We start from the raw sequence: 27,803 nt of genomic DNA on the forward strand, positions 1-27,803 counted from the left end.
ACTTTTTCCTAGGGAATTAGGGACAATTCTAATTCTCTTCCATCACGGGAGCTGGCACCCTCTAAGTTCCATCAGGCAGTTTGCAACACGGATCCACAAAAAGTTCTTGGCACCAGAGCTAATCCACCAACAGTGCAGAGAGGAAATGCACAGGGCAACTGAAACCAGATTCCACAGTACTTGATTCAGCTCTTTACTAAGCAGAGAGGTCAGTATAGTTGGTCCTCTGCCTACCACTGGCAAATGGTTTTTGTATGCTTTATTACAAATAAAACAATCTTGCTTGACAACACCGTCAGCTTTACAACAGATGACTAAACAATCCTAAAGTAATAGTATATCTCTAGGAACTGAGCTTTTCTTAAAACAAATGAACTATATATACTATTAGTAAATCCTGTATCTAAATTTATATAGCATCTTTAAGCAGTGTGGAAATGAAATTATGATTTATTAATTTACATAAAAATTATACATTAATGAATAAATTTTCAAATTTTAAAAAAACAAAGTCTGAAGCTGTCATTATTGGGATTCATGGGAAGTAGTTTGCTCTTCTATCACTTGCTTCACAATTTCAGCCAGTTTTAATCGATCTACTTTATCGGTGAATCCACGACCTGAAACCCAAAAAAGGAAAAGGTTGAGTCTCCAAACTGTTGGGGAGATGGTAAGATTCTTGACAGGGACCCAATAAGGTACACCCCACTAGTATCAAATTCACCTTCCATCACCAACACTGATCACAAGCAGTTCAAGTCCCCCATTTTTCAGGTAGAGTTGAGCAGCTTATTAACCTGGTCATAAAAATCCAGTGTTCAGTACAACAGCACAGAAGGAAACCACAAAGAGGGAGAAGTTCTTTGTAATATGTGTCTACAACAGAACTCATATCCAGACTATATAAAGAATTCCTGCACGTTTATAAGAGAGGTACAAGTTAACAGAAAAATGGGCAACAGAATAGGCACTTCACAAAATCTAAGTGGCCAATAAACATTAAAAAGTGCTTAAGCTTATAAGTCATCAGGGAAAGGCAAAGTAAAATGACACTGCAATACCAATAGTACTTACTAATTAGAATGACTAAAATGAAAAAGACAATAGCAAGTGTTGGTGTGGATACAGAATAACTAGAACCCTCAAACCCTGCCAGTGGAGGTATACATTGGTACAACAACTTTGGGAAACTGGTAGCAGTACCTTCTAAAGCCAAACAGATGAATATCCCCATGAACCAGCAACTCTAATTCTAGATACAGAAGAGAAATGAGTTCCCTGATGGTCCAGTGGTTGGGTGTCTGCCTGCCAATGGAGGGGACATGGGTCTGATTCCTGGTCCAGGAAAATCCCACATGCCACCAGGCAACTAAGCCCATGAGCCACAGCTACTGAAGCTCACGCACTTTGAGCCAATGCTCTGCAACAAGAGAAGTGAAGCCACCACAATGAGAAGCCTGCGCACCGCAACTAGAGAAAGCCTGCATGAAGCAATGAAGACCCAGTGCAGCTAAAAATAAATAAACGGAAATAAACAAATCTTAAAAAAAAAAAGGAAGAAGATATATACTAGAGTGTTCAGAGCAGTGCTTTCCTTAATTACCAAAACCTGGAAACAACCCATATATCCATTCAACAGTATAATGGATAAATATAAAAACTATTTATGTGGTGTATATATATATGGAGAAAAAATCATATGAATATATATATAGAGAGAACATACGTACATTTACATACATATATAAAATCAGGCAAAACTGATACATAGTGCTAGAAACTGGGCTCATAATTACCCTGTGGGGAAGGAGGTAGTAGAGGAGGGCACATACTCAGGTGCTGGTTACGTAAGAATGTTCACTTTGTGAAAATTTATTGGAAGTGTGCACCTCAAATGTGGTCACTTTTCTGTATTGATGATTTCAAAATCTTAAAAAAAAAAAAAAAATCCTAGAGAAGCTAATTTCCAAGTACAGAAATGGCTGGGCTGGCTTTTGGACTTCTCACGTCCAAAAACTAGGCTCCTTGCCTTGAGCATCTTAGACCTGAATTCTAGCCTAATACGCTAGGAAGACAATACAAAAGCAGCTCAAAAAATATACCTCTACCTTTGCTGTGGGGAAAAAAATTCAACGAGCAGCAGATTTGGGACACTCTACTCTTTAGTGTAACAGGTCTTCTCTAAGCTGAGCAGATCTGCAGGGTGGACTCTGCAGTACTTTGCCCTCTTTCTCCGCTTTGGACTGAACTGCTCTTTAATGACGCGGTTAACAGCTCAGGTATCTGGAAAGAGTTCTGAGATCTGATGCTTTTTTTTTTGCCCAAGTGGTATGTGATGGGGGCTCTGAACAGCCATGAATCTGCAACACACAATTCATTTGAACTCTGGAAAATAAGCAAAAGGGCCGGATGTCCAGATATGCCTAGGTAGTTACTGCAGGATTAACTCCCTGTCCCACAATACTCCACTCACTCTCCAGCCCGACTTCACCTGAACACAGCCCCAGCTCAGCCCCCAGAGATCCTACGTAATCTAAACACAAATACTTCTCTGCATTCCTGGGGAAAGGCATAATTAAGGCTCCTACCATTCCAGCTGAAGCTTTGCAGAGTATCTCTGAGGAGTTTGCATTCCCGGTTATACTTCCAAGCTTCCTGCACTACTTCATTCAGCTTTTCATCTTCATTCTCTCCTATTGATAAAAATGAAAAAAAACGTTGCATTCCTCTGCAGTATCATGTGGTTTTAGTGTCAAAGATGGGAAGGACAGGATATCCAACTTTATTGAGAAGTGATCATTAAAGGTGCAAGCTTTTCCAGAGTATCATTACTGCTAGTTCCTACATTACATGTAGACTACTTCTGGTTTCTGAATTCTTCCTACTCTGACCACCTGACAGACATCCCCTGAAGCCCCCAGAGTCTTAGCCCTGGGGGATGGGAAGTAGGCAGTGTTGGGCTATTGCTGATCAAAAACACCTGGTTAACCTCCAAGATCATGAGAAGGAAGGAGAACAAGGCTGAGTGGGCTACCTTCTTTCTCCTAAGCGCATTTCCTACTCTGGAAGGCTACCTGAGGCTATGTGAGCTCTCTTAAAACCCAAGGAATCTAGGAAGACTGGTCAGCTCAGTAGTTTTCAGGCCTACAACGTAAAGTATCTCATGCATCTGCTGAGAGAAGCCCGTCGTATCCCATTAAATGGAAAGAGAACATACTGAAAGAGAGCTCTCACTCAAAGGACTTAGGTATATAAGTCCCAGTCTGCCTGTGATACCGGCAGCAGCCAGGGCCACTTCTGAACTTGGGAGGTCTTCTCTTTAGAGTCACAAGTTAATGACAGCCTTGTACTCTAGATATGGTGTTTCTCGACCTTCCTGACCTTCCCAACCTAATCCTGACCCTGTTCACATTTTCCATCCTCTATCCTGTTATCTCATTAACAAACTAGAAAATACAAAATTACATGCTATGCCTGAAACTGGAGATTAAACTCAAACTAGAAATTTCATAGGAAGCCAAAGGTGGGGCAGAACCCACCACATTTCTGAGTTCCCCCCGTCCACTCTTTTCAGCGGGCTTAGAGTATATAACGTACTTATTTTCTTATAACACCGAGGTGAAATAGAAAACTTCAGATTAAAGCACTCCTTCAGTCATGTGCGCATGCACACACACAGTCACGCACAGAGCATTCATAAATGGTGTGACCTTTACCAGCCTGGGGGAGAATACACTGAGCAATCACATCTCGGAGCTTTTCCAAGGCAACGTTTGAATCCTCGGCTCCATTCTCACGGTCATGGATGTAAACACCATCCTTTGGCTTGGTGCTTTAGAAGTTTGGGAGAGAGGTAATAACAAAGTGAGACCCCAAAACCCAACTCTTCGCAAATGTTAACTCTAAACACTAAACGTAAGGCAAGATTTTTCAGATAATTAATTATAAAGTATCTCCAACTTCTGATGCTATTTAAAAAACTTATCCTTTCCACCCTCTTAAGACGCAAAAAAGGGTAAGACCCTTGGCTGACCTTTCAGAACCCTGTCCTTGGCCACACCAGCTATGAACGGAGAATCGAAGAAGTAAGTTCAGTTACCCGAGTAATTTCCTCTTCCTTAGAATGGGGTTGTTCACAGAGTGCAGGGGTTTGAGGCTGACTTTTAGTTCCTGGATCCGCATGTTGGCCAACTGTTCCGCGTGGGCCTGCTGGATCCCTGCAACCACCGCCTGAATGCAAACACTGGTGTTAGTTTTTCATATTCATTCCTGGGCACCTAAAAAACCAACCTAACAGAGTGGGAAGGAGAATCTCTAAAAGAACTAAGCAGGTAATTTCAGTCTTATGCTTGGCAGTATACAACTTTTGAAAGGCAGAGGACTCTTCCCCATGGGTCAGCAGGGCCCAGGAAATACTAAGCCAGCCAAGGGCCACACAACAGCAAGCCCTTCTTCCCTGCAGGGGGACAGAAAAGTAAGAAAAACGAACAAGGCTCATGCTCATAGTCATCGGCAAGGACAAGTGTAAAGAGAGTCATACATGTACATCAGGGGAAAGGCTGGCAGGCTGTGCCTGAGAAGACTCCCTGACTGACATTTATTCGCTGCCCTCAAGGTGGAAACAGTCACCTCAGCCCCAATGACTCAGAACCCCAAGTATTTCCCCTGGTGAGCATGGAAGACCCTCACAAACTCATCTATAAAGCCAGTCAATTAATTTACAATGAGAAATAACTGTCAAAGTCTAGCACTCTTCAAGTCTGTCTGTATAACCAGTGTGTTCTCTCACTATGGGCAGACCAATAAGGGAAAGCAAATAATAAGCAAAAAGCTTCGTAAGAACGAGATGATCCCACTTTTCTATTAAAAAAAAAAAAAAGGACGAACTGTGTGAATGTGTGTGTGTCTCCCCTGAAGAAGATCAGGAAGGATACATCAAGTCACAGATCACCTCACCTCTTAGGGGTGAGACTGAGGCAGGGTAATTAAAAGAACTTCTGCTTTTTATTTTATATACCTCTGTGTTATTTGAATTTCAACAACAAAATCTGACAATTAATAAAAAAAAAATAGTTCCTTGGTAAGCACACAATTAGATCCAGAAGAGTTCAAACTCATTGAAGTAAACTATAGTAACTGGCCCTGGCTACCCATCTCCAGACTCGTGCATCTACCTCCTTATCAGAGATGGCCCAACCAAAGAGATGGGAACCCCGCAAGGTCATGAGCTCAGACTCCATCTCCTAGCCACAGCCGAGATGGACACTATTCAGCTTCTGCATGTGGCCATTTTTCCTACACTTCCAAAGCTGACCAGCCTGCATCTTGACCACATCATTTCTTTCAAAATGGGAATACGTTGTCACACTCCAGTTCCACCTTAAAGGCCTTTTTCTTCATTAAGAAGATTACGCATATTCAAACTTGGCTTTGTTAAGACACTAATCTTAAAGTAACTCCAGAAGGCAATCTTACTTCTTCATTTCCAACATCCTAAGGGAAGCCATACTGTAACACTCAAGTGCTGACAATCAGAGGATATAAGTAATCTTGTATTTGGGACTGACCAAACAAACCATTTCTGGATTACTGGATACTTTTAAACCAGGAAAACAACTGCACACAGATCAGGGATAGCAGAAAACTCTGTTCCTTCTAGTTCTCCTTTCTTCTCTCGTACTCCAGCTAAACTAAGGGAGGTCTTAGCATTCTTTTTTCCTATTCACTTATTCTCTCACACTTCAACTCCATCCCTTCTAAGTGAGTAACTCAAGTCTGTGTCACTGCCTTTACCTTTCAGCCACACTCTGAATCCACACCACACATGTCATTCATTTGAATCTCCATCTACCATCAAATAATACTGAAAATCTAACAGAATTCCCTTCACCCAAACCAGGCTCATTCCTGATTTCCCTGTCAGTGGCATCACCAGATATGCCACTCACTTTCCCCTTACCTCTAGTCAGTCACCAAAAATTGTTGAAATTTGTCTTCAAAAATACTGAGTCTATTCATTCATCTCTACCTCTCTGCTCCTAGCGCAGCTTCTCAGCTTCTAGATTACTGTAGTAGTATTAGGTTGGTGAGTCTGCAAGTCTGACTAACGATCCCTAAATATCTTCCCTGTGGCAGGACTCTTCTCAGAAATCTGTAAGAGCCTCTCAATTAGGTCTTACTAAGACTCACACCCCTCTATCTACTTTCAAAGCCAGGCCCTTCCCTATCACATCCATTTCACCAACTTCCCATTAATGAAATCAGGTTGTTTTTCCCACTGATGAATTTCAGTCTCTAATTTTTTACTCATGTTGTTCACCATATGTGGGCACACGTGCTCTCTACTCCAATTCTTCCAAGGTCAGCTCATAGCTAAACATGTAAAGGGGTTTAAAAGTGCCACACAATAGTTAATAACTGTGGTGGGTTTTGCCTTCTCTTTGAGAACCCTTCCCTAATTACAGCCCTTCAAAGATGTCTTCTTTTCTGAATTCCCGTAAGAATTCACAGAAAATTTAGCATGTAAAAGCTCTGATGTCTGAGAGTGTTCCCTCTTCATGTTTATTGGTTTTTCTAAGCAGTCTTTTAAACCCCTTGGGCAAAAGGATGGTTGATGTCTGATACTGCTCTCTGCCTCAACCCCACAGCACAAATGTGGAAGAGGATACTTTGAGTGTTCCCTTAGTGTATGTACCAGGCTTTGATCTGACCTTTATGGAAGGAAGCTTCTTATTTTCAATCCTGATCTTCAGGAGACCAGAGATGTTTCTCTGAGACAGACTGTGTGCTCTGCATTGTTTTGCCTTTAAGCCCATCACTGAGTCAAGCCCCAGCATTTCTTCCCAACACCACCATTTTGGCCAACAACATAAGCATCATTCAGAACCTTATCCATCATCAGTTGAGCAGAGGGTAGCACATTATCCAGGGCCTCAGTTGAGTTGAGCCAGGGGTGATCCAGCACTCCCTCGATGGTAAGTCTTTCCTCTGGTTTGACCTTCAAGAGCCTGTGGAGAAAAGGCCAAAAGGGCTGCCATGCACAGTTGCTTCCAGATGGCCAGGAAGTTCCTGAGTCTGGCTCTAACCAGCTCCAGCTTCTGACTTTCTACTTTCTGCCAACTCTTACAGCCTAGGTTTTCTGCAGGACAGAGGTGAGATTCTCTTCCCTAACTGTTAGTTGTGAGGGTACTGTGTCCTTAGGCAGTCCTTTCTATATTAAATAAATTGAGACTAAAAATGGTAGGAAAAGGCTTAATCCAGTGATACCTCAGACTGAGTTCTAGGTTCAGTAAGGTAATCAATCTTACATATGGCTCACAGTTCCTGAGACACTGAATCCCCAGACTAATGTTTCTAGGACAATGAGCTATAATTTCCAAATGGGACTCAAAGTACTCTTTTGGCCAACAGTGGCTGTAAAATTAGTTAAGCGACCATACAGTTCTGAAAATCCAGGTTGCTACTTGTGATAAAACTCTTAGATATCACCATATGGCAGGACACAAACCCTGAGCCATTCTAAGACATTCTAAGCTAAAAATCTAATATCTGAGAAGGGGACAGCATTTCTTTCTAAGCTTAATGTATTGTCTGTACCATCGACTTTTGACCACAGTTCTTTCCATCTTGTACATTCATCCCGATGCAATTCCTAGCTCACCCCAGCATATTCCCTGGACCTTTTACAGCACTCCTTCCAAATACATAGCCTCCCATTCCAAAACATCAGTCAGGACAACGTGCCTACTTGCTCTTTCACGTTCTCTGTAACTTTCTGGATCACTGTGAACAGCTTCAGATTCTAAAGAAAGGATTATTTACAAAAGACCCTCGGTGCTGAGAGAAGATGATCAGCGTTACTCTAGTGACAGGAAATATAGTCTGTAGCACTGCAGAGAACCACTGAGAGGATGCTGATGTTTTGGCTAAGTAGCTGAGAACACAGCATGGGAAAGAGCACGGGAAGACAGATTTCAAATTGCCTCCACCCTCCCAGAACACCTTCACTTGGATATTTTAGAAATGAATCCGTTTTTATATACATAAACACCTAACCAGCAGGACAAGTTCACTTCTGAAAGAGAGTGATCTGCATAGAGAAAATAGCTGTACTATTAGGAGACAGTTCCCAGGTACTGCCCCTTTAATGCTTATCTTTTATCACATTACAGATGAAGAAACTGAAACCAAAAGAGGAGCAATTACTCAGTGAAGACCAAAGTAGGAATGTCAGAAGAGCATGTAAGTCCCAGGCAGCAGATCCACTGACACAGGTGGGCAGAAAAACCAAGCACAATACCTATGTAGGCCTGACTTCTTAGTAACTCCAGCTAAGGAGCTGGAGCACGTGCCCATGTGCAAGGGCATTCTTGGGGAAGATATTCTGAAAGGAACAAAACTGCCATCCACTACCATATCTGTAGGTTAAAGGTGATTTCATGGCCTGTAGTCACAGCATGCTTATTAATAACGGACTCCTATTTTAATTAAACGCAGTTCCACCTGCCTCAGAAACTGGGTCCACAGAGGCTTCAACCCAAGCCCCTCCTGAGTGGCAGGACAGAACAGTCTGCCTGAGGAAGGCGGCCCAGGGAGCCTGCCGCTGTGGCCACTCATGCCTCACATCACAGCTGTGCGCTGCTCTGTAAGAAGCAAAGGACTCCGAATGTCATGTGTCCCTCATCCACTCACTTAGCCCTAGTCCTTTTGAACTATATGCCAGAGCAACCAACTAGCAGCAGGGAGGCCAGGGTGGGATTGAGGTCCTGGACAACCAATCACACTTCCACAGTAGCTAAGGAAGGAAAAGACAAAAGCATTGTGGTCGTTTTGGCACCCCAGTTCAGCTTCCGGCATCATGTCAGTCCCAAATGACTGCCTCCGTGCCGGAAGGATACACCAGGGGGGTTACCATTAAAGTCTGAATTAATGCTCACAGATATAGTGGCTACCAACAGACCTGGATTCAACCCTAGGGACAAATTCTAGGAATGCAACAGAGGGAGTACAGCTCCAATTTCACTGAGATGTGGATACTGAGAACTCTCATCTCAGACTCCAGGGCAGATTTTCTGTGATGATATAAATGAGAAGGTACATGCCTGCAAAACAAAGAATTTTCTCTACCCAACATTGCTTTGCATTCCACCACTTTTAAGGCCCCCCGCCCAGTGGCCCAGAGACTCACTTTCTCACAACATCTTTGGCCATCTCTGAGATCTGGCTCCACTCTTCCTCCGGGAACTCAAAACTGCCTGTCATGATTTTTCTCCGCATATCCTTTGGGATAGTCCGGCTATGGTGTTTGGAGTAAAAAGGAGGGTATCCGCACAACATCACATAGATAATCACCCCTAGGGACCACAAGTCACAGCTCTGAAAGCAAAAGGAAAATGGTCACTCATACCAGAGGCACAGCTCTAAAATAAAGCCCCCAGAACTGACTCCCAAACAACCCTTGATACCCACAGGCTGATATCAACAAGAATCACTTATCAGAGACTGGAAAGGTTTCCAGAAGTCTTAAGAGAATTAACCTTTCTATCCTGATTTCTTATCTGCGATCAATGCTACATATATGCACATCATATACACAAGGCCAATCTGGGATAAAAAGTCACTTTTACTCTCACTGACGAGGCCCAAGCTGCTATCTGACCATTGGGTACAGATGTAAGACACTTTGACCCCAGCCAGAAAAGTAATTGATGTAAGCCAGTTGTTGTGAAACATGTCCTCTGGCCACCTGGGCGGGTTGAGGGTGCAGGAACAAATAGCTAGGATGCAGCTGGGCTGACCCCATAAAACAGCACCAGTCATTTTATAAAGGCTCACAGCAGTTTGACACAGATAAGGGACAAGCACGGTAGGGAAGAATGGGAGGCAGAAAGCAATCCTTTGGCCAAGGACTCACTGTGCCCATGTGCGAGGCCATTCTTGGGAAAGATATTCTGAAAGGAACAAAACTGCCACCCACTACCATGTCTGTAGGTTTAAGGTGATTTCATGGCCTGTAGTCACAGCATGCTTATTAATAACGGACTCCTATTTTAATTAAACGCAGTTTCACCTGCCTTAGAAACTGGGTCCACAGAGGCTTCAACCCAAGCCCCTTCTGAACAGCAGGACAGAACAGTGTCCGCCTGAGGAAGGCAGCCCAGGTGAGCCACTCACACCTCACATCACAGCTGTGTGCTGCTCTGTAAGAAGCCTGGAAAAGGAGGTACCTCAGGTACTCTCGGCCATGTCTCGGCATCATACTACTAGTAGAGGTTCATAAACGACATGGCCCATGCTGTAAAACAATTATAGAATCATAGAGGTGAAAAGAAATCTTAAAAAGAAAAAAAAGTTCAAATGTGGAAAATAGTTCACATGAGGAAACTGGTGCTATAGAGATCTTGTCACGTCTAGGGTCATCTGTTAAGAGTGAAACTAAGCACACCAGCCAACATCATGCAGCAGATTGGAGGTGGAGTCACTGCAAGTATCCTGCCTCTTTTTTTTTTTTAATTAAGATTGATGTATTTAGTTTTTGAAAATTTAACTACATCTTATTACATTATTTTCCTTTAAAAAATAACTTGCAAATGTAGTATTCAGTGTTCACTCAGTTGCCAATGTAAAGATTATAACTAGACAAATATATATACACATTCAAAATTATTATGAGCTTATTATTTTAAAATATTACTCATCTGTGGAGTGTAAATTGTATGAATGCCGAGCAAATTCACAAACACCACTAGATTCACAAAACAGAGTAGGAAGAGGAGAAAAAAATAGTACTGGGAAATAATGTATCACATAAGAATCCATTGTATTCATGCTGAGAATACTGTATCAAGTAAATTCTGATCTCTCTTAGCTAAGTGCTTCCACCACTCAATTCCTGCCCACAGTGGGAAGCAGGAAGCAGTTTCTGACTGATACTATCATCAGCCTAGCTCTTACTTCCAACCTTCACTACAGAAGGACACAGTAGCCTATAGTTTGCAGAGCAAGAAGGTGTGGAACAGTACTTACTTGGGGACTGAACAGGGTTAATCATGAAAGATGTGCAGAGTTCCAGTCATGTTGGGCCAGTGCCGAGTGGAGGGTGCTGAGTGCCACAAGAGCCTGTGTGCCCTCTGATACATGTGTCTGCATGTGTTTACGCATGTGCGTGTGGTAGGAATATGGGGGCCCTCTAGGGTATGCGACCAGGAGGAGCTGGCCTGCCCTTTTGCCATCCTCAGCTCCCTCCCTGTCATCTGTAGCTCCCTGAGTCCCCAAGCAGCATCATTCTTTTCTGATCCACTCCGTGACTCCAGGATCTCTAGGACTTGTTTCAAGAGGCCTTAAGCCTCCTGTACTTAAGGACAGCGAGGCCTGATATGTAGGCTACAGAGTAACAACTATGATAGGAACAGGTACCACTCAGGACACTTGCCTTGTGTATTAGACACTGTTCTAAGTTGCGTATTTTATGGGGTTAGAAAGAATGGCACCATAAATGGCCAAGGAATATTCTCTGAAATGGCCTCCACTTCAAAAAAGCAGGACAAAGGTATCTTTTAAATGTGATCAGTGGACTGTACATCTAGTCAAATAAATAACCTCCAGGTGACCACAGCCTTTGGTTCCTGCTGCAAAACCTAAACTGGTATGAGTCTTCCTTCATCAGACAGAAACTTGAATTTCAAATACTCCTCTGCATAGGAAGCTTCTTTCAGCCTCTCAGGTGGCAATATAATATCAAGGGATAAAAAGAGAATCTGCCACCTTCCCAAAGGACCAAAAACACCTCACAGGAGAATTCAGGCTTCACCCAAGGGGTAGAGATTAGTTTTTCTTCTCCTACCTTGTTATAAGTATAGGGTGTTGGCGAGGTAGGTATGATGCCAGATTTCTCCTTCTGATGCCTTCTCTGGGCTTCCAGTACCTGTCAGAGTCACACCAAAGGGGACAATTTACTGAACATCACATCAGTGACCTGCAGCTTGAGACAGACTGCTATGTTAGAAGGCTGAAAAGAGTAGCCACTGGCAGTTAACAATCAACAATTTTTAAAAATTCTAAATACTTTCAAAAGCCTTTTTTCTCTCTTACTATCAGCAACTTATCAGTATTTGCCTAGGTCAAGGACAGAAAGATTCAGTCCCTGAAGGAGATTTATTTCTTCTTCCTGAGATTACTTTTTCCTAGGGGCGTCTCTTAATGCCTCGGCAAGCAGTGAAAGCAGACTTGCTGGTCAGTGGCTCAGGTTCAAGGTATTTGCTGCCATGAAGCACTGCAATTGTCACATGGGTCTGGGTGCTAAGTGCTCCATGGAGGTAACCACTGCCATCCTTGGGGCCATCACCCTGGCCCAGTGCTCCACTGTCTTGGGGAGTGGGGCTCCTGGGGACAAAAGACTGGCAAACCCCACAGAGTTCCATGACGGTGACACGATACTGCACTCTCTGCCAGTAGGTGTCATCCTTGTACCCAGGCACACTGCTACTGTCTGGGCCTTCACGGCCACAGGACCATGCTGCTGACAGCAGGTACTGAAAACTGTCATACCTCGGCCAGGTGCCACACTGCCACCTTGGGCAACCTTGCCTACCTTTGATGCCACCTCTAAAGCCTACAGCTATCTTACCCCTGACCTCTTGAAGGTGACTGTGCTCACTAAAGCTCCCTGTCAGGAATTCACTCACTATCTTGTAAAGATCCACACCACAGTCTCTGTGCAGAAAGGACCCAGGCTCATGTTCTCACACAAGAATAATAAAGTGAATTAATTAAACCTAAAAAAGAAAATACCACTTATTACAGCATGAAAAATATTAAGGATAAATCTAAAAAGAGATGTGAAAGACCTGTACACTGAAAACCAGATATTGCTGAGCAAAACCAAAGACAAAAATAAATGGAATACAGCCTGCTTATGGGTCAGAAGGCTTGATGTTGTTATGTTGTCAGTACTCCCATATTGAACTATATGTTTCAAACAACCCTAGTCAAAATTCCAGCACACTTTTTTGTAGAAATCAACAGCCAATTCTACAGTTCACATGGAAATGCAAAGAAATTTGAATAGCCAAAATAACTATGAAAAAGAACGAAGTCAGAGAGCTAAAACTACCTCATGTCAAGTTTATTAAAAAGTGTCAATAATCAAAACAGTATATGATATTGGTATAAAGACCAATCAATGGAACAGAGTAGAACAATCCAAAAATAAACCCACATATATACATTCAACTGGTTTTTGACAAAGGCTGAGATGCAATGCAGTGGAGAAAAGATAGCTTTTCAACAAATATATAAGAACAACTAGATATCCAAATGCTTTAAAAAAATGAACTTGGATCTATATCTCACATCTTATACAAAAATTAAGTCAAAATGGATCACAGACCTAAATGTAAAACTTAAAATTATAAAACTTATAGTAGAAAATCTTTGTGATCTTGGGTTAGACAAAGATCTCTTAGATAGAAAACCAAAAGCAGAACCCATAAAATTTTTTAAAAAATTAACAAATTGGTCTTCACACCAAAATGAAAGACACTGTTACCACTGTTACACTGTTACCACTGTTACCTCACACCAGTCAGAATGGCCATCGTCAAAAAGTTTACAAATAATAAACGCTGGAGAGGGTGTGGAGAAAAGGAAACCCTCCTACACTGTTGGTGGGAACATAAATTGATGTGGCTACTATAGAAAATAGTATGGAGGCTCCTTAAAAAACTAAAAATAGAGCTATCATATGACCCAGTGATCCCACTCCCGGGCATATATCCAGAAAAGATGATATGTGTGTATGTGTATAACTGAATCACTGTGCTATATACCTCAAACACTGTTAATCAACTATACTTCAATTTAAAAAAAAAAGAAAAAGCCACAGACTGGAAGAAGATCTTTCCAAAGCATGCATCTGATAAAGGACTTATATCCAAAACATATTTTTTAAAAAGCTCTCAAATTCAGCAAGAAAACAAACAATCCAATTTAAAATATGGGGAAAACATCTGAATATATACTTCGAAGAAAATATACAGACAGTAAAGAAGCACAATAGATGCTCAACATCAGTAGCTATTAGGGAAAAGCAAAGTGAAACCACAGGGAAATACCTCTACAAAGTCACTTAAATGGCTTAAATTAAAGACGTCCATGCCAAATGCTAGTAAGAATGTGGAGAGCCCTGAAATTTTCTGATTGGGAATGTAAAATTGAACGACCACTTTGGAAAACAACTTGGCAATTTCTAAATAAGTTAAACCATCTAACATATGATAGAGCTACTCCACTCTAGACATTTACCAAAGAGAAAAGGAAATAAAGTGTCCATACAAAAACTTGTGCACAAATGTTTATAAGCAGGCTTATTTTTAACACCCAAAAGTTGAAAACAACCCACCAACAGATGAGCAGATAAACAAACCATGGTATATCCACATCATGGAATACCTTCCAGCAGTAAATGAAAGAACTACTGACATACGAATAACATGGGTAAATCAACATAATTTTGCTGAGTAAAAGGAACTGCCCCCCGCAAAGAAAACACCATACAACGTGCTGCTGCTGCTAAGTCACTTCAGTCGTGTCCGACTCTGTGTGACCCCACAGATGGCAGCCCACCAGGCTCCCCCATCCCTGGGATTCTCCAGGCAAGAACACTGGAGTGGGTTGCCATTTCCTTCTCCAATGTGTGAAAGTGAAAAGTGAAAGTGAAGTCGCTCAGTCATGTCCGACCCTTAGTGACCCCACAGACTGCAGCCCACCAGGCTCCTCCATCCATGGGATTTTCCAGGCAATAGTACTGGAGTGGCAATCTAGAGAAAATAAAAACTAATCACAAAAAGGACAAAAGATTTGTACCATACTTCAAAACAGAATGTTGGACCCATATTTCACAACAGAATAGCCAACAGACACATGAAAATATATTCAACAACAGCAGCCATGAGGAAAATGCCGTAATTAAATCCATAACGAAATAACACTAAATACCTACTAGAATGACTAAGATTATAAATACTAACAAACTTGAGTTAGAGAGAAGAAATGATACAACCATCCTGAAAAAAGATTTTACCTAAAGGGGAGGGGCATGTCTCCCCAAACCTATAAATGAACGGTCCCAGCAGCTTTATTCAAAAAACCAGGAGACAACCCTAAATGGCCACCACTCAGTGAACAGATAAAACAAATGTGGCTTAGTCATATGATGGAATACTACTCAGCCAATAAAAAGGAACTAGTTACTGATACACACAGCAACATGGATGAATCTCAAAAACATGCTGAGTCAAAGAAGTGAAACACAAAAGGTACAGGAATTCCATTCTAATGAAATTCTGCAATGGGCAAAACTAACCAATAATGACAGAAAGTAGATCAGTGGTTTTAATTAAGGGGATTAAGTTGGGAGCAGAATGACTGCAAAGGCACACAAGGTGGTTTTTGAAGTGAAAGAACTGTTTTACATCTTGATTTTGGCAAGGTCCATGTAGAAGTATCCATCTGTCAACACTCATCAAACTACACTTAGTGTAGTAGCTCAGTCGTGTCCGACTCTTTGATACCCCGTGGAGTACAGCCCACCAGGCTCCTCTGTCCATGGGATTTTCCAGGCAAGAATACTGGAGTGGGTTGCCATTTCCTTCACCAGGGCATCTTCCCAACCCAGGGATCAAACCCAGGTCTCCCGCAATGAAGGCAGATGCTTTAACCTCTGAGCCACCAGGGAAGCCCAAGGTAGAAATATTTTTACAGTATACTAATCATACTTCAATAAGGTTACTGTTCAAAGAATAAAATGCCTATACCAAATTAAGCAGCCTATGGGTTTCTGAAGCTGAGTTCTCCCCTTTCCATTTGTAATATATGCCCACTCATGCTGCAGAATGGAAGAAATATGAGTCTGCAGGCAGCCTGGTGCTACATCCTATGGAAGAAACAGCACATGCTTACCTGAGGTGCTACATAATATGGGGTGAACTGAGGCGTCATCAAGTCACCTTGGTCAATTTTGGCAAATCCAAAGTCACACAACTTCACTGGGGCATCCTGAAATCAAACAAATGGGAATCACTGCCCCAGAGTTCTCAGAAAACATTAAAGGAAAATCCAGGTGTAAGATATGTCACCTTGAGCTCTCATGAGTTTTGGTTGGGACTAGAACCTATGAGTAGCATGTCCTCATGTCTGGACACAAAGATTCATATTGAGGAGCTGTTCTTAGTAAAACACAAATGAGAGATTTCTGCCTACTCACAGTTATCCCTGTTTCATAACTTGTAAAGGCAGCACTCAAACCAAGGTATTAGGCACATATGCCCTGATTCTATCTATTGTGCATCATCTCTCATCTGTCTAGAGTGCTGCTTCACCCTTAACGTCAGCTTCATGATAGCCAGAGTCAGTAATCTGTAATCTGGTAGGACACAGTGCATGGGGCATGAATTGGGACTGGAGAGGAAAACACCTAAACGGGATTAACCGTAAACACAACCATTAAGTTTCAAGGTAACATGTAACAGCATAAAGATTCCTGCCCCTTCCCAAAGTCCTTCCAAATGATATCCCAAATCTTAAGTCCTTCTGTACAAACATGTATCAGTATCATCCAAAATGATTGACACCAGGAGTGTGGTAAAATTTCTCTTGTTCTCTAGCAAGGGAACAGATGGGAAAAGTAAGCTGCCGGAAGCACTCTGGCCTAAAGCTTCTTCAACGTGGATTCAGAGCACTCCAAACATACACACACCAGCACACCTACGCACCACTCCTGAACTATGTTGGGAGTAGCGGCACTGAAATACAGAAAAGCAAGTCATCTCACCAAAGAGTTATCCTTGAAGAGCAGATTTTCAGGCTTGAGGTCTCTGTGGGCGATGTTTAACAAGTGACAGTGCTGTAGAGCCAAAGCTATCTGGAAAAGGACATAATGGAGCAACCGCATCTTAGAAGAGATTATTCTTGAAATCCCCTGGCTTAGAAAACTCAGGATGTTAAAAAATGACCCTTACTATGTCAATTAAGACTGTGATCAGATTTCAGCTTTACAGCAGAAATTAAGTCTTAACTTCACATACCAAGAAACAGAAATGAAGCAAGCTTCATTTAATAGCAACCTATATTTTGTTCAACAAAAAGAAAAATACAACAGGAAAATAATTCTTTGTCAGAATAAACTGATGGTTAAATCCTATATTAAATAGGAAAAACAAAATACTTCCACTTCCATTAATGTGAGATGTGGCCAAGCACTGCAGAGCAAACACTGGGCCAGGCAGTCTTCAACAGGCCTGCGTTTCCCCTAGCAGGGCAGTGGCACTGCCGCCCGGCTCAAGACAGACCTGCACTCTTCAGGGAGCAGGACTGGAAGTTCTGCCTTCAAGAACAACAGAATGCAGCTGAATGGATGTTTCCACCTGATGCTCCAATCTGCTCATCCCACTGGTTGAAAATGTTGCCTGTTTTGGTGGCTTTAAAGGGGTCTGGTTTTACAGATTATTAGAGCTCATCCTTTAGTCCTAGTGTTTAAAAAACACAAACTATAATTTTTTAAAATCAAACAGAACAGATCGCACCTGTTCTTTAACACTCTGTATGGAACTGTCTTAGCATTCCAAAGAGCAGTTCCTCCCTACCAGAAAGGAGGCCTCAAAAAATGCTTGAGGCTCACAGAAAATTTGGAAGAATTTCTCTTTAAGAACCAACTGGGCCATATGTCATGCTTCTCTGCTTTGTTTGCTTGGCCTAAAGAGAAACCTTGAGGGTTTGGCTTTCCATCTCCTCATGAGGTTATTTCCAGTCGGATTCCTAGTATTGTTTGTGAAAAGATCATACCTCTAGCAATAAAATGTGACGTCAGGATAGAAAGAACATATAACCAGGAATACCCCCAGAATTACAGAGACCTTAGAATACTGTTAAAATCTGATGAGAGAAAAGTGACTCACGAGCAAAAAGTATCTTAAATGCAATTGTCTTAGAATGTGTTTTCATACCACACAGTCTTTCAGGTAGTATCAGCAGCATTTTATCTCAAAGTCCAATAACAGTGGCTTGGACGCTACATGCCTAAAGATTATCTACCATCTAAAAAGGAGTTAAGATTACCTTCTTTCCAGAGTTTATTTAAATCTTATGATAAGCAAACAACTGACAACCACTGAAGAGTACAGCTCCCTCCCCAAAGCACAAAATGGGGTCACATTCCTCCTATCAAGGCATCTTTTCTAAGTACATAACAAAGCAGGCAATGAGAGATCAAATAGAGCTTTTCTCCAAGCTTTTTTTTATTCCCCGCCCCTAGTGAAATTGTGCTTGTTAACCAACACTGTTGGCAGTTTGATTGGTACCCGGGGTCAACTTGCCTGCTTTGTTACTTGGCTGGCTTGCTTCTCTGTAAAGTGCCGGTGCTGGCTGATTCTGTGAAATAGCTCTCCCCCTTCCATCATCTCCATTACAATTAAGAGCCGAGCCCTGTTTGAAAGCATTTGATTTTGTTAAGTTAAAAAAAAAAAACACCTGAAACATCAAGTAGCTAACTTAGATACTTCATCTACAAAATGTGTCGTAAGTCTAGTCCTAGCAGTCCCTTTGAGTTGGATCCCCTGTCACTACCAGCTGGACACTACGAATAAGGACTATCCCTGACCTAAAGGTTTCTAAGATGCTAAAAGAAAGTAAAATAATTAGTTTTGAAGACAATGGTCCTTTTGAAGATTCTATACATGTATACATATTTTAGGGAAGCTACACTGAAAGCGTATTGAAAACAGAATTCAGCTTTGCATAGGTTGGGATGTCTTTGTTATTTATTCTTGTGTGTGTGTGTGTGTGTGTGTCAAGTGTATTGAAAACAGAATACAACTTTGCATAGGTTGGGCTGTCTTTGTTATTTATTCTCGTGTGTGTGTGTGTGTGTGTGTGTGCGTGTGTAAAGCATATTGAAAACAGAATACAACTTTGCATAGGTCGGGTTGTCTTTGTTATTTATTCTTGTGTGTGTGTAGGGGGGGCGTGGTGTGTGTACGCATTCTCTCCCTCCTCATCTCGACTCTCCGTGTGTGTGTGTGTGTGTGTGTGTGTGTGGAGGGGGGGCATGGTGTGTGCACACACATTCTCTCCCTCCTCATCTCTACTCTCCACCCCTACTCCACTAGTTTTCCATATGACCCACAGCATGCCCAGCAAGACAGTCAGATAGGGTTAAACAGCTACTAAATAAAAGCAAAAATTCTTATGTTGTCTTGTCAAAAAAAAAAAAAAAATCTGAATTTTGGTTACCATTCTTTGATATAAATGCTTCCACCTTCCATCCAAATGCTTTCACCAACAGAGCACAATTTTAAGAAATAATCATTTGATTTCCCATTTTTCTTTACAAATTCATATTTTTCCACCTGGAAAACTCCTACACATCTCCTTCAAGTCCAAGCCCCAAAACAACCATGCTAAGACACCTCACCTCCCCAGCCTACAGACAGCAGCTTTCCTCCTTTGTAAGCTCAAAATATTTTATGCATGCCTGTCCTTGGTCCCTACCACTCTGCTAGAATGACAGGTTTACATCTCAGTCCCCTTGGTATTGAACTCCCTGGAAAAGATTTAGAATGACACCCAATGGTGTCACACTCAATGGGCTTCCCAAGCATTTGGAAGCTAAAGGAATGACACTGATCTCTTCCTTTAAAAGGAACACCAGACTAAGCAATAAAGGCCTTTTGCCCTATCAGCTTCAAGACATTGCCTAGAATATTTGGTCCCCCTTTCTAATTTGAAATAGAATCTATTTAAACTCCATGTGACACACTTTTCCAGAAGAGAAAGTAATCACATATAGTCGGGGGCAGCGGGGACAGGAGAGAGGGTGAAGTGCAGATGAAGCAAGACTGGCGAGGAGCTAATGAATGCTGAGGACAAGTGATGGGCACTTGGGGATTCAGTACATAATTCTTTTACAAGTATTTGAAAATATCCAAAGTAAAAAGTACAGGAGAGAAGAAAAAGAAAGAAGGAAGGGAGGGGAGGGAAGAGAAAGAGCACAAACGAGAAGATCCCACTACACCGTGGCTTACCCATGGAGAGGTGAGCAGGTGATAATGACCCTGTGCAGTCTTACCTGGGGCTGGACTCATGAGGAAACTGTACACTGTTAGCAAACACTTCAATAATTTGAACTATATTTGGGTGTGTGGCACACATCATGTGCAGACGTACCTTAAAGAAGAACAGAGGAAATGTTTCTGTACATAGGGGAGGCCAACATTTTCTCTTCAAACTCTGCCCCCCCCCCCATACCCCTGCCAAAAGTGACCACACTAGGCCTGGGCATGAGCCTATTATGTAAAAATCCTGATCATCTGGAATGACATTAAAAAAAAAAAAGGTTTCATATACAAATTACCTCCTTAATGCTCTTTCCATGAAATTAAAAAAAACTCACCAACAGATGTATTTTTTGCTGTCCTATTACCAAATGAAAAATTCATCTTATTTCAGAAATTATTCATATATCTCTAAGCAAAAGAATAAGTCCTTCATTGCATATAATTAACAAGTCATCACCACATCCAAATAATTTTAAACAAATGCCTATTATTGAAAAACTAGAAACATATCTTTGGAGTTCTGCAGCACCTTTTCAATATATCATTCACTAGAACCTTCCTCATACTATTCTATCTCCACCCTTTTAGGACCTTTTCCAATAAGTAAAAGCTAAAGCAAACCTGACTACTTCAGAGTACAAGAATCACATTAATTGAAAAAGAACAAGAAAGAAGTGTTTTGAAAGGAAGCAAGAGTCTACTCACAGCTTTTGGTATTGATGGATGAAGGACTGCTTTATAATAACAACATGAATAGGGAAAATTAAGTATGAACATAAAAAGAGTAAGTATGAACATAAAATTCTTTGTGCATCTCTGTATTCTCTCTAGGAAGCTGCCTTTCTCGTAAAAAGAATAAATTCTTAGGTACTTCAAATATTTAGGCAAATCAAGGCAATAAAGGCTCATACCTCATTTCTAGCTTTTGGACGATCAAAAAGAATTTTCAGTGCAAACCGTTCTTGGGTTGATTTCCTCACACAGACTCTAGATTTGGAAGAAAAAAATTCAATCAGAAATCATCTATGTTATCATAAAAACTAATCTAACAAGCTGTTCTTTGAGAACTGTACTTCTAATCAAAAATATATCCAGGCACATCAGAACAAACTTGCCCCTAGGGCTAGCAGATGGAAAGGCAGAAAGAGGCATCTCACCCACCCTCCACAGGCCTCAGACACGGGAAATCAACTTAAGGCTGGTCAAGAAAGAAAAAATGGCCTCTGCTGGTGACAAGTGACTCACACAGTGGCTCCCTGGTATCAACATCTTAAATGATCCTGTCACAGACCATGTCACTTAAATATATTTCTACGTGGATGAGAAAAACCCTATCATAAATACCTCCACTTGTTAAATTAAGGCTATTTCACAAATCTGGAATACCTACTGCTTCTAACTTAATGTGTGTTATGAATGGCCCTTTTCAGAACAGTTTTGTCATGGTCTGCACATGGGTCTCTTACCTAACTGGACCACTAATTCCAGCTCCCAGCTTCTGAGTCCAATTGATATTATATTCTTCTAAAATGGAGCTTTCCTATTAAAATAAAAAGGGAGGAGGCAGAGAATCATTTTCCAATTAAAAAGCTGAATAGTTAAGCAGAGGTGGAACAACAGAAGACCTTAACAGCTCAATATCTTATTGATACCTTCTGAAAGAAGCTGGTAAGTAGAGCTTTATGAAGTTAAGTCACTCAGTAATGTCCGATTCTTTGCGACCCCGTGGACTATAGCCCATCAGGCTTCTGCATCCATGGGATTCATCAGGCAAGAATACTGGATTGGGTTGCCATTTCCTTCTCCAGGGGATCTTCCCGACCCAGGGATCGAACCCAGGTCTCCCTCATTGCAGGCAGACGCTTTAACCTCTGAGTCACCAGGGAAGCCCCAGAGCTTTGTGAAGGGCTATGAAATTAGGCATTTCACCTAAGTGACTAGGCTAGTCATTGTTTTCCAACAAGAGATGGCAAAAAACTTGGGGATGAAAAGAAATTCTTCAGCTGATCTTCAAGATCCATGTGAGTCAATTCTCACTGCTGGTTTTGGGGTGTTTTGATTGTCGTTTTTTCTTCTTGGGTGTGGAAGAAACCCTGCTAAGGACTTATTTCCTCAGATGGTCAAGTGGATTTTCTGAGATTCTAGAAGGACTGGTCTTATAAATGCTGCTATGCCACAGACGCCTATATCCTTGAAAAAATTGATCGAACTGGACTAACTGAATAAATTGAAACTTATTAAGTTCAAATAAAATAACAGTAAATATCATAGTACATTTATCTGGTTTCCAAGTGTTATTTTGAATACAAACACATATATTCATTGTGTAACTATATTCTTTATAGTTTTTTAAAAATAGATTCCAATAGCTTTCCATAGTTCCATATAAAGCCTCTACAGCTTAAAGCTTTTATGGAATTACTGTGTAGTCACTATATATTGGGGTTTCCCAGGTGGCTCAGTGGGTAAACAATCTGCCCGCAACGCAGGAGACGCAGGCAGACGCGACTTCAATCCCTGGGTTGGGAAGACTCCCTGGAGGAAGTCATTGCAACCCACTCCAGTATTCTTGCCTAAAGAATCCCATGGACAGAGGAGCATGGTGGGCTATAGTCTATAGGGTCGCAGAATCGGACACGACTGAAGCAACTGAGCATGCATGTACACACTATATACTGAGCTTCTGTTGCTATGTTTTTAGGCAAGGAAGTCATACATTTAAACTGTGGTAGAGTAAAATTCATTTTTCAGGGTTCCATGGGCAGGTTCTATAGACCTTGAGAAGCTGGGCCAAAACTCATGAGACTTTCAAACTGTTTTGTTGCAATGAAAATCTGATAGACTACAGTTAGCAACAGAATCCTGACTCCCAGGTATAGCAACAGGACATCTGTCCATGTAACACAAACTCACTGAGCAATTAGGAACTGCCAGACACCAGGCTAAGTTCAGAGATGGAAACAGAGCTTCTATCCAGTGAATATGTAAATGTGTAAAACAAGCTGAGAATAGTCTTCATCTCCACACCTTTCTGCTGCCAGTTTTTTCCTTTAACACTTATTTAGTTGCGGTGGATCTTAGCTGCGGCACACGGAATCTTTGATTTTCACTGCTGCATGTGGGATTCATGGAATCCCTGTCAAAATCCCAACAAACAATTTTTCTTTTGGTAGAAACTGACAAGCTGATTCTAAAATTTATTTGGAAATACAAAGAACTTGAATAGCCAACTTAATTTTGAAATAGTAAAACCAAGATGGTTCTCATGCTACTCAATTTGAAAACTTACTATAAAGCTTCAGTAATCACATCAGTGTGGCACTGGCACAGACAGTCATATGGATCAATGAAACAGAAAAGGAATTAAAAAAAATAATAAAACCAGAAGAATGAAAAAAGAATCCAAAAAATAAATTCATACACTTATGACCAACTGATCATCACAAAGGTGGTTCAACAAGGAAAAGATAATGTTTTGAACAAATGATCCTAGAACAATTCCATTTTGGAAAAGTTTTACAGCTTCTTAAAAAGTCACTGTCAGTCAGTTCAGTTCAGTTCAGTCGCTCAGTCATGTCCGACTCTCCGCGACCCCATGAATCACAGCACGCCAGGCCTCCCTGTCCATCACCAACTCATAGTAAAGTCACTGTACTATCCAGTAATTCCACACCTAGGTATTTCCCCAGAAGAAATGAAATATTATGTTCACACGAAAGTTTGTATGGACAAGTTTTATTTATCATTTTATTTATAATAGCTAAAAACTGGAAATAATCCAAGTGCCCATAAAGAGATTCCTCAAGAATAAAAAGGAGTGAACTACTAATGCATACACTAACATGCTGCTGCTGCTGCTAGGTCACTTCAGTCGTGTCCAACTCTGTGCGACCCCACAGACGGCAGCCCACCAGGCTCCTCTGTCCATGGGATTCTCCAGGCAAGAGTACTGGAGTGGGGTGCCATTGCCTTCTCCACACTAACATGAATGAACCTCAAAAGTATAAAAGAAGTCAAATACATAAGACTACATGTATATAATTTCAATTATTTGGAATTTCTAGAGAAGACAAAATAATAGTGACAGAAAGCAGATCAGTAATGTTGTCTGGGGTGGGGAGTGAGTGTACAGGCTGACCACAGTGAGGCAGAATGAACTCTCAGGGGAAGCGGGGAGTGTATGGAAAAATTTTAAAGCTGGATAGTGAGGACAGATGCACAACTCTAAGTTTACTACAAATGACTGAATTATACACTTATCTTGGGTGAACTTTATCATATGTGAATTATAACTGAAAATTTTTAAATGTTTTTTAAAACTACAGAAATGAATTTTTATTAAGTTCATCAAATATTAAAAACTGCCATATACCACAGAAAACAAATATGTAAGGCAATCTCTAACCCCATAATCCCCAAACGCTCATTATCCAGTTTAGCTAAGTGACCTGGGAGTAGTGAAGTCATGGGCTATGGCAGGAGAGACAGAATTAAGACAGAGCCTATGGCTGTAGCCAGCTGGCCTTATCCTAATACATTCAAGAGTAATAGGCTGAGATCTTAAAGTCCAGTCAGCCCATTCTCAGGTCACGAGGCAGCAGAAATTTAAATGTTATAGTGAAAACCCAGGAAAATAGCTTTTCCAGCTGAACTCTAGAGGTCTCAATTCTCACCAAATGAGGGACAGCCTCAAAAAACCAAAACAATGAGTATAAGACACCACCACAGACCAAAAGTTTTAATTGATGTGATGCTGGCTTGCTTCCAAGGAGTACATCCTATTCAGTACTGGTTGTTAGATATTTTCAACTTCACTAATCTGTATTGGTTGAACACATTCAATTGGAAGATTCACCAGTGATCTACTAATAAGTACAAGAAGAAAAGTTAAAAAAAAAAAAGTATGTTGGACAATAGTGACCAACTGAGGAAAATTACATACAGTTCATTCTGAACCATTCTTAAGTTGCTATGAGCTAACATCCATTGGGTTTTTACTAAATGTTAGGTATTATAAGCACATTTTTATTAAAATTATCAAAAAAAAAAAAAAAACCAACCTGAGCTGGGGAGATTTTTTATCCTCTTCCTATGGATGAAAAAGCTAAGTGACAGAAAAGTAAAGTGACTTATTCAAGGACACAGCTAAATGAATGGCCAGGCTGAGATTTCAACTCATGAGTCAACCTGGAGAAACTACTATAACCCCTAAGTAACACTGCTTCCCCATTTATATATTTGCCCACTAGAACTATGTACCTCTTCTGCTCAACACTCTCAGATTTCCCCTTCTACTCAGGGTCAAGCCAGAGTTCTTGCAAAGGCCTAAAGGCCCTATGTACTTTGGCTTCCGGTTACCTGGCTCCAACATAATCTATACTGACCCACTGCATTCCAGTCACCCTGTTGTTCCTGGGTCACAGGAGACCTGCACCTACATCAGGGCCTTTGTATCTTCTGTTCCCACTGCCTATAATATTTTTCCCCAAGACAATGGAGGTTTGCTCCCTTCAAAGCTTGATACAAATGTCACCTCCTCAGGAAGGCCTTCCCTGCCTACCCTTCCTCAAATAGCACTCTCCACCTTTTTTAATGTGTGCTCAGTCACTAAGTTGTGTCCAACTCTTTCACGACACCATGAACTGCAGCCCACTAGGCTCCTCTGTCCATGGGATTTCCCAGGCAAGATAATGCAGTGGCTTGCCATCTCTGCCTCCAGATCTTCCCAACCCAGGGATCGGATCGAACTGTCTTTTAATTATAACCACCTGACAATGTTTATTAACTAACTCCACCATCTAGATAGAAGATCTACAAAAGAGGGACACCTAGGGCTCTTGGCTTTGCTTCACAACTGCCCATGACAACACCTTGCACAAAGCAAATGCTAGTTGAATTTAAAAACCTGCCAAATGTATTTTGATTCACAACCCAATCATATAACTTTAGGCAATTCATGATGCTGTACCAATGAAATCCAAACCGAAAGAAAAGAAAAAAATCTATCAAAAGAGTCTTTTGGATCCTTTAATTCTATCATTTAAAATCTGATCTTTCTTAATGTATATGTTCTGTCTTGATGCCTCCTTTAAAAGGTGAATTTTCTTTTAAATGACTGATGACTTCTATAAACTTTGTAACCCCCAAAATTGTTAAAGTGGAAGTTCTTAATTAGTTATTGGTAGTAGTGATTGTGTCTTGATGGGGAAAATAACCCTGAGTTGCCTATCCCTCAAGGGAAAATGAAATTCCTAAATGCACAGATTTGACTTAATACTGTAAAATAAGTAAGTAATACATATCAAACTTTAAGCTTCAGTGTTCAATTTACGTAAGAAACTTAATTTCCTCAGTACAGCTGAATGGTAACTTTCTGACTCCTAGTGACTTAATGCCTCAATATTTGCCTGTTTAAAAAAAAGTAAAAAGCAGGTTTTTTTCAAAATGTGTCATTTTATTTGGGTCACTCTGGAACACACATATTTGCTTTTTTTTTTGGTTAACAGAGCAGTGTTACAGGACACCATTAGCTCCTCCTAAGTAAACTCGACGCTCCCCAGGAGAAAAAGGAAAAGGGGAGGAACCACACGGAAAAGTGAAAACAACCTATTTGCCAAAGGGCAGGTTTTGTAAGGTGAAGCACTCCTGCGGAAACTGCAGATCTCAAACAAATCTGGAGCGAGGGGTAAGATCCAACTCTCCAAGTGCTGTTTCAGCAGATCACCTGAAAACAAATTCTGATGGTACCTGGGGAGTGATCGAATACGCATCAAGTATCTCCAAGCAACTGACCCTCCATTCTAGGGAAGTACAAATCACATCCCCGCTTTAAGCAGGTAAGTCGGAGGGAAACCCTTTGCCCTCAGAGCTGTAAAACGCAGTCCACGGAACCCAGGATTTGGAACCCACGGAACTGAAACCCGGAGCTGCTGGAATCTCTAAGTTCTCTCCGCTTTCTGAGGCTGAAGCCGAGAGGAATGCCAAAGAGACAAAGCGGGGAGGCATCTCCCCCAACTTACCTTGATGGCTTTCTCCATATCGCTCTCCTCCGACATGCTCCGCGGGGCCCGCAAGGCCGGGAGCAGCGGAGGCTGCGCAGCTGCCCGATCCCACCGCAGCCGGGGGAACAAGGGGCTCAGCGCTCGGGGCCCTGGGTCTCGGGGAGACGGGCAGCAGCCGCCCCCAGGGACCTGAGGGGACGAGGGCCCCGGCGCCGGCTCGGCTTCGGCAGGCGGCTCTAGGCTGGCGGCGGCGGCAGCAGCGGCCCCCGGGAATAAGCCTTTGTGCTGGGCCCCGCGCGGCCGCCTCCCGGCCTCATCCCCGGCCGGGGAGGCAGGCTCCCGCGGCAGGGCGAGGCGGGGAAGGCCCCGATCAGGGGCGCTGTGTCGGGGCCTCGCGGGGCCGCCGCTTAGGCCCGGTTCCGCCAGGTCCCAAGGAGGATCCTGCGCCTCCGCCTCCGCCGCCGGCACCGCCGCGAAGCCGAGGCCGAGCCCGCCGCCGCTGCTGCTGCTCCCGCTGCCGCTTCAGCACCACACATCGCCGGGACACCCGCGCCGGGCAGCCCGGCCGGCCGCCCGCCTGCCGGCGCTGTGCCCCGTCTGAGCTCCGGGCCGCCCCTCCTGTCGCCCGACTTCGTGTCCCCACGGCTCCACGCGCCCCTCGCCGCGGTCCGCTGGGGTTTCCGAGCCGCCCCCG

At 42.1% G+C, this 27,803-nt stretch overlaps 2 protein-coding genes across 4 annotated transcripts in view; one reads left to right on the forward strand and one right to left on the reverse strand.

The window, feature by feature from the left end:
* TMEM116 (transmembrane protein 116) overlaps positions 1 to 10,299 on the forward strand; it is a 98,479-nt gene extending 88,180 nt beyond the window's left edge. Inside the window, exons 11-12 of the mRNA XM_055405451.2 lie at positions 8,172 to 8,241; positions 10,064 to 10,299. Coding sequence (XP_055261426.2) covers positions 8,172 to 8,241; positions 10,064 to 10,146 — 153 coding nt within the window. The 3' untranslated portion in view covers positions 10,147 to 10,299. The remainder of the gene's footprint in view (positions 1 to 8,171; positions 8,242 to 10,063) is intronic.
* MAPKAPK5 (MAPK activated protein kinase 5) lies at positions 435 to 27,791 on the reverse strand. Of its 3 annotated transcripts, none has more exons than XM_055405447.2 (14): positions 27,128 to 27,776; positions 21,575 to 21,648; positions 21,020 to 21,095; positions 20,120 to 20,217; positions 18,369 to 18,477; positions 16,829 to 16,918; positions 15,958 to 16,053; positions 11,843 to 11,923; positions 9,188 to 9,375; positions 6,887 to 7,007; positions 4,100 to 4,230; positions 3,711 to 3,832; positions 2,589 to 2,693; positions 435 to 620 (listed from the first exon to the last, which is right to left on the reverse strand). In XM_055405447.2, exons 1-14 carry the CDS (start codon positions 27,161 to 27,163, stop codon positions 526 to 528), a joined length of 1,422 nt encoding a protein of 473 aa, XP_055261422.1. In that variant the 5' UTR covers positions 27,164 to 27,776; the 3' UTR covers positions 435 to 525. The 3 variants fall into 3 exon arrangements, with proteins under 3 accessions (XP_055261422.1, XP_055261423.1, XP_088684365.1); XM_055405448.2 differs by having other exon boundaries at positions 3,717 to 3,832; positions 27,128 to 27,770; XM_088828239.1 differs by lacking the exon at positions 20,120 to 20,217 and having other exon boundaries at positions 16,829 to 16,914; positions 27,128 to 27,791.
* Positions 27,792 to 27,803: the final 12 nt, after the last annotated feature.

This window comes from Moschus berezovskii, chromosome 19 (genome assembly GCF_049115385.1).
Source record: "Moschus berezovskii isolate FMDL1 chromosome 19, NW_MosBer_1.0, whole genome shotgun sequence".
Lineage (NCBI taxonomy): Eukaryota > Metazoa > Chordata > Mammalia > Artiodactyla > Moschidae > Moschus > Moschus berezovskii.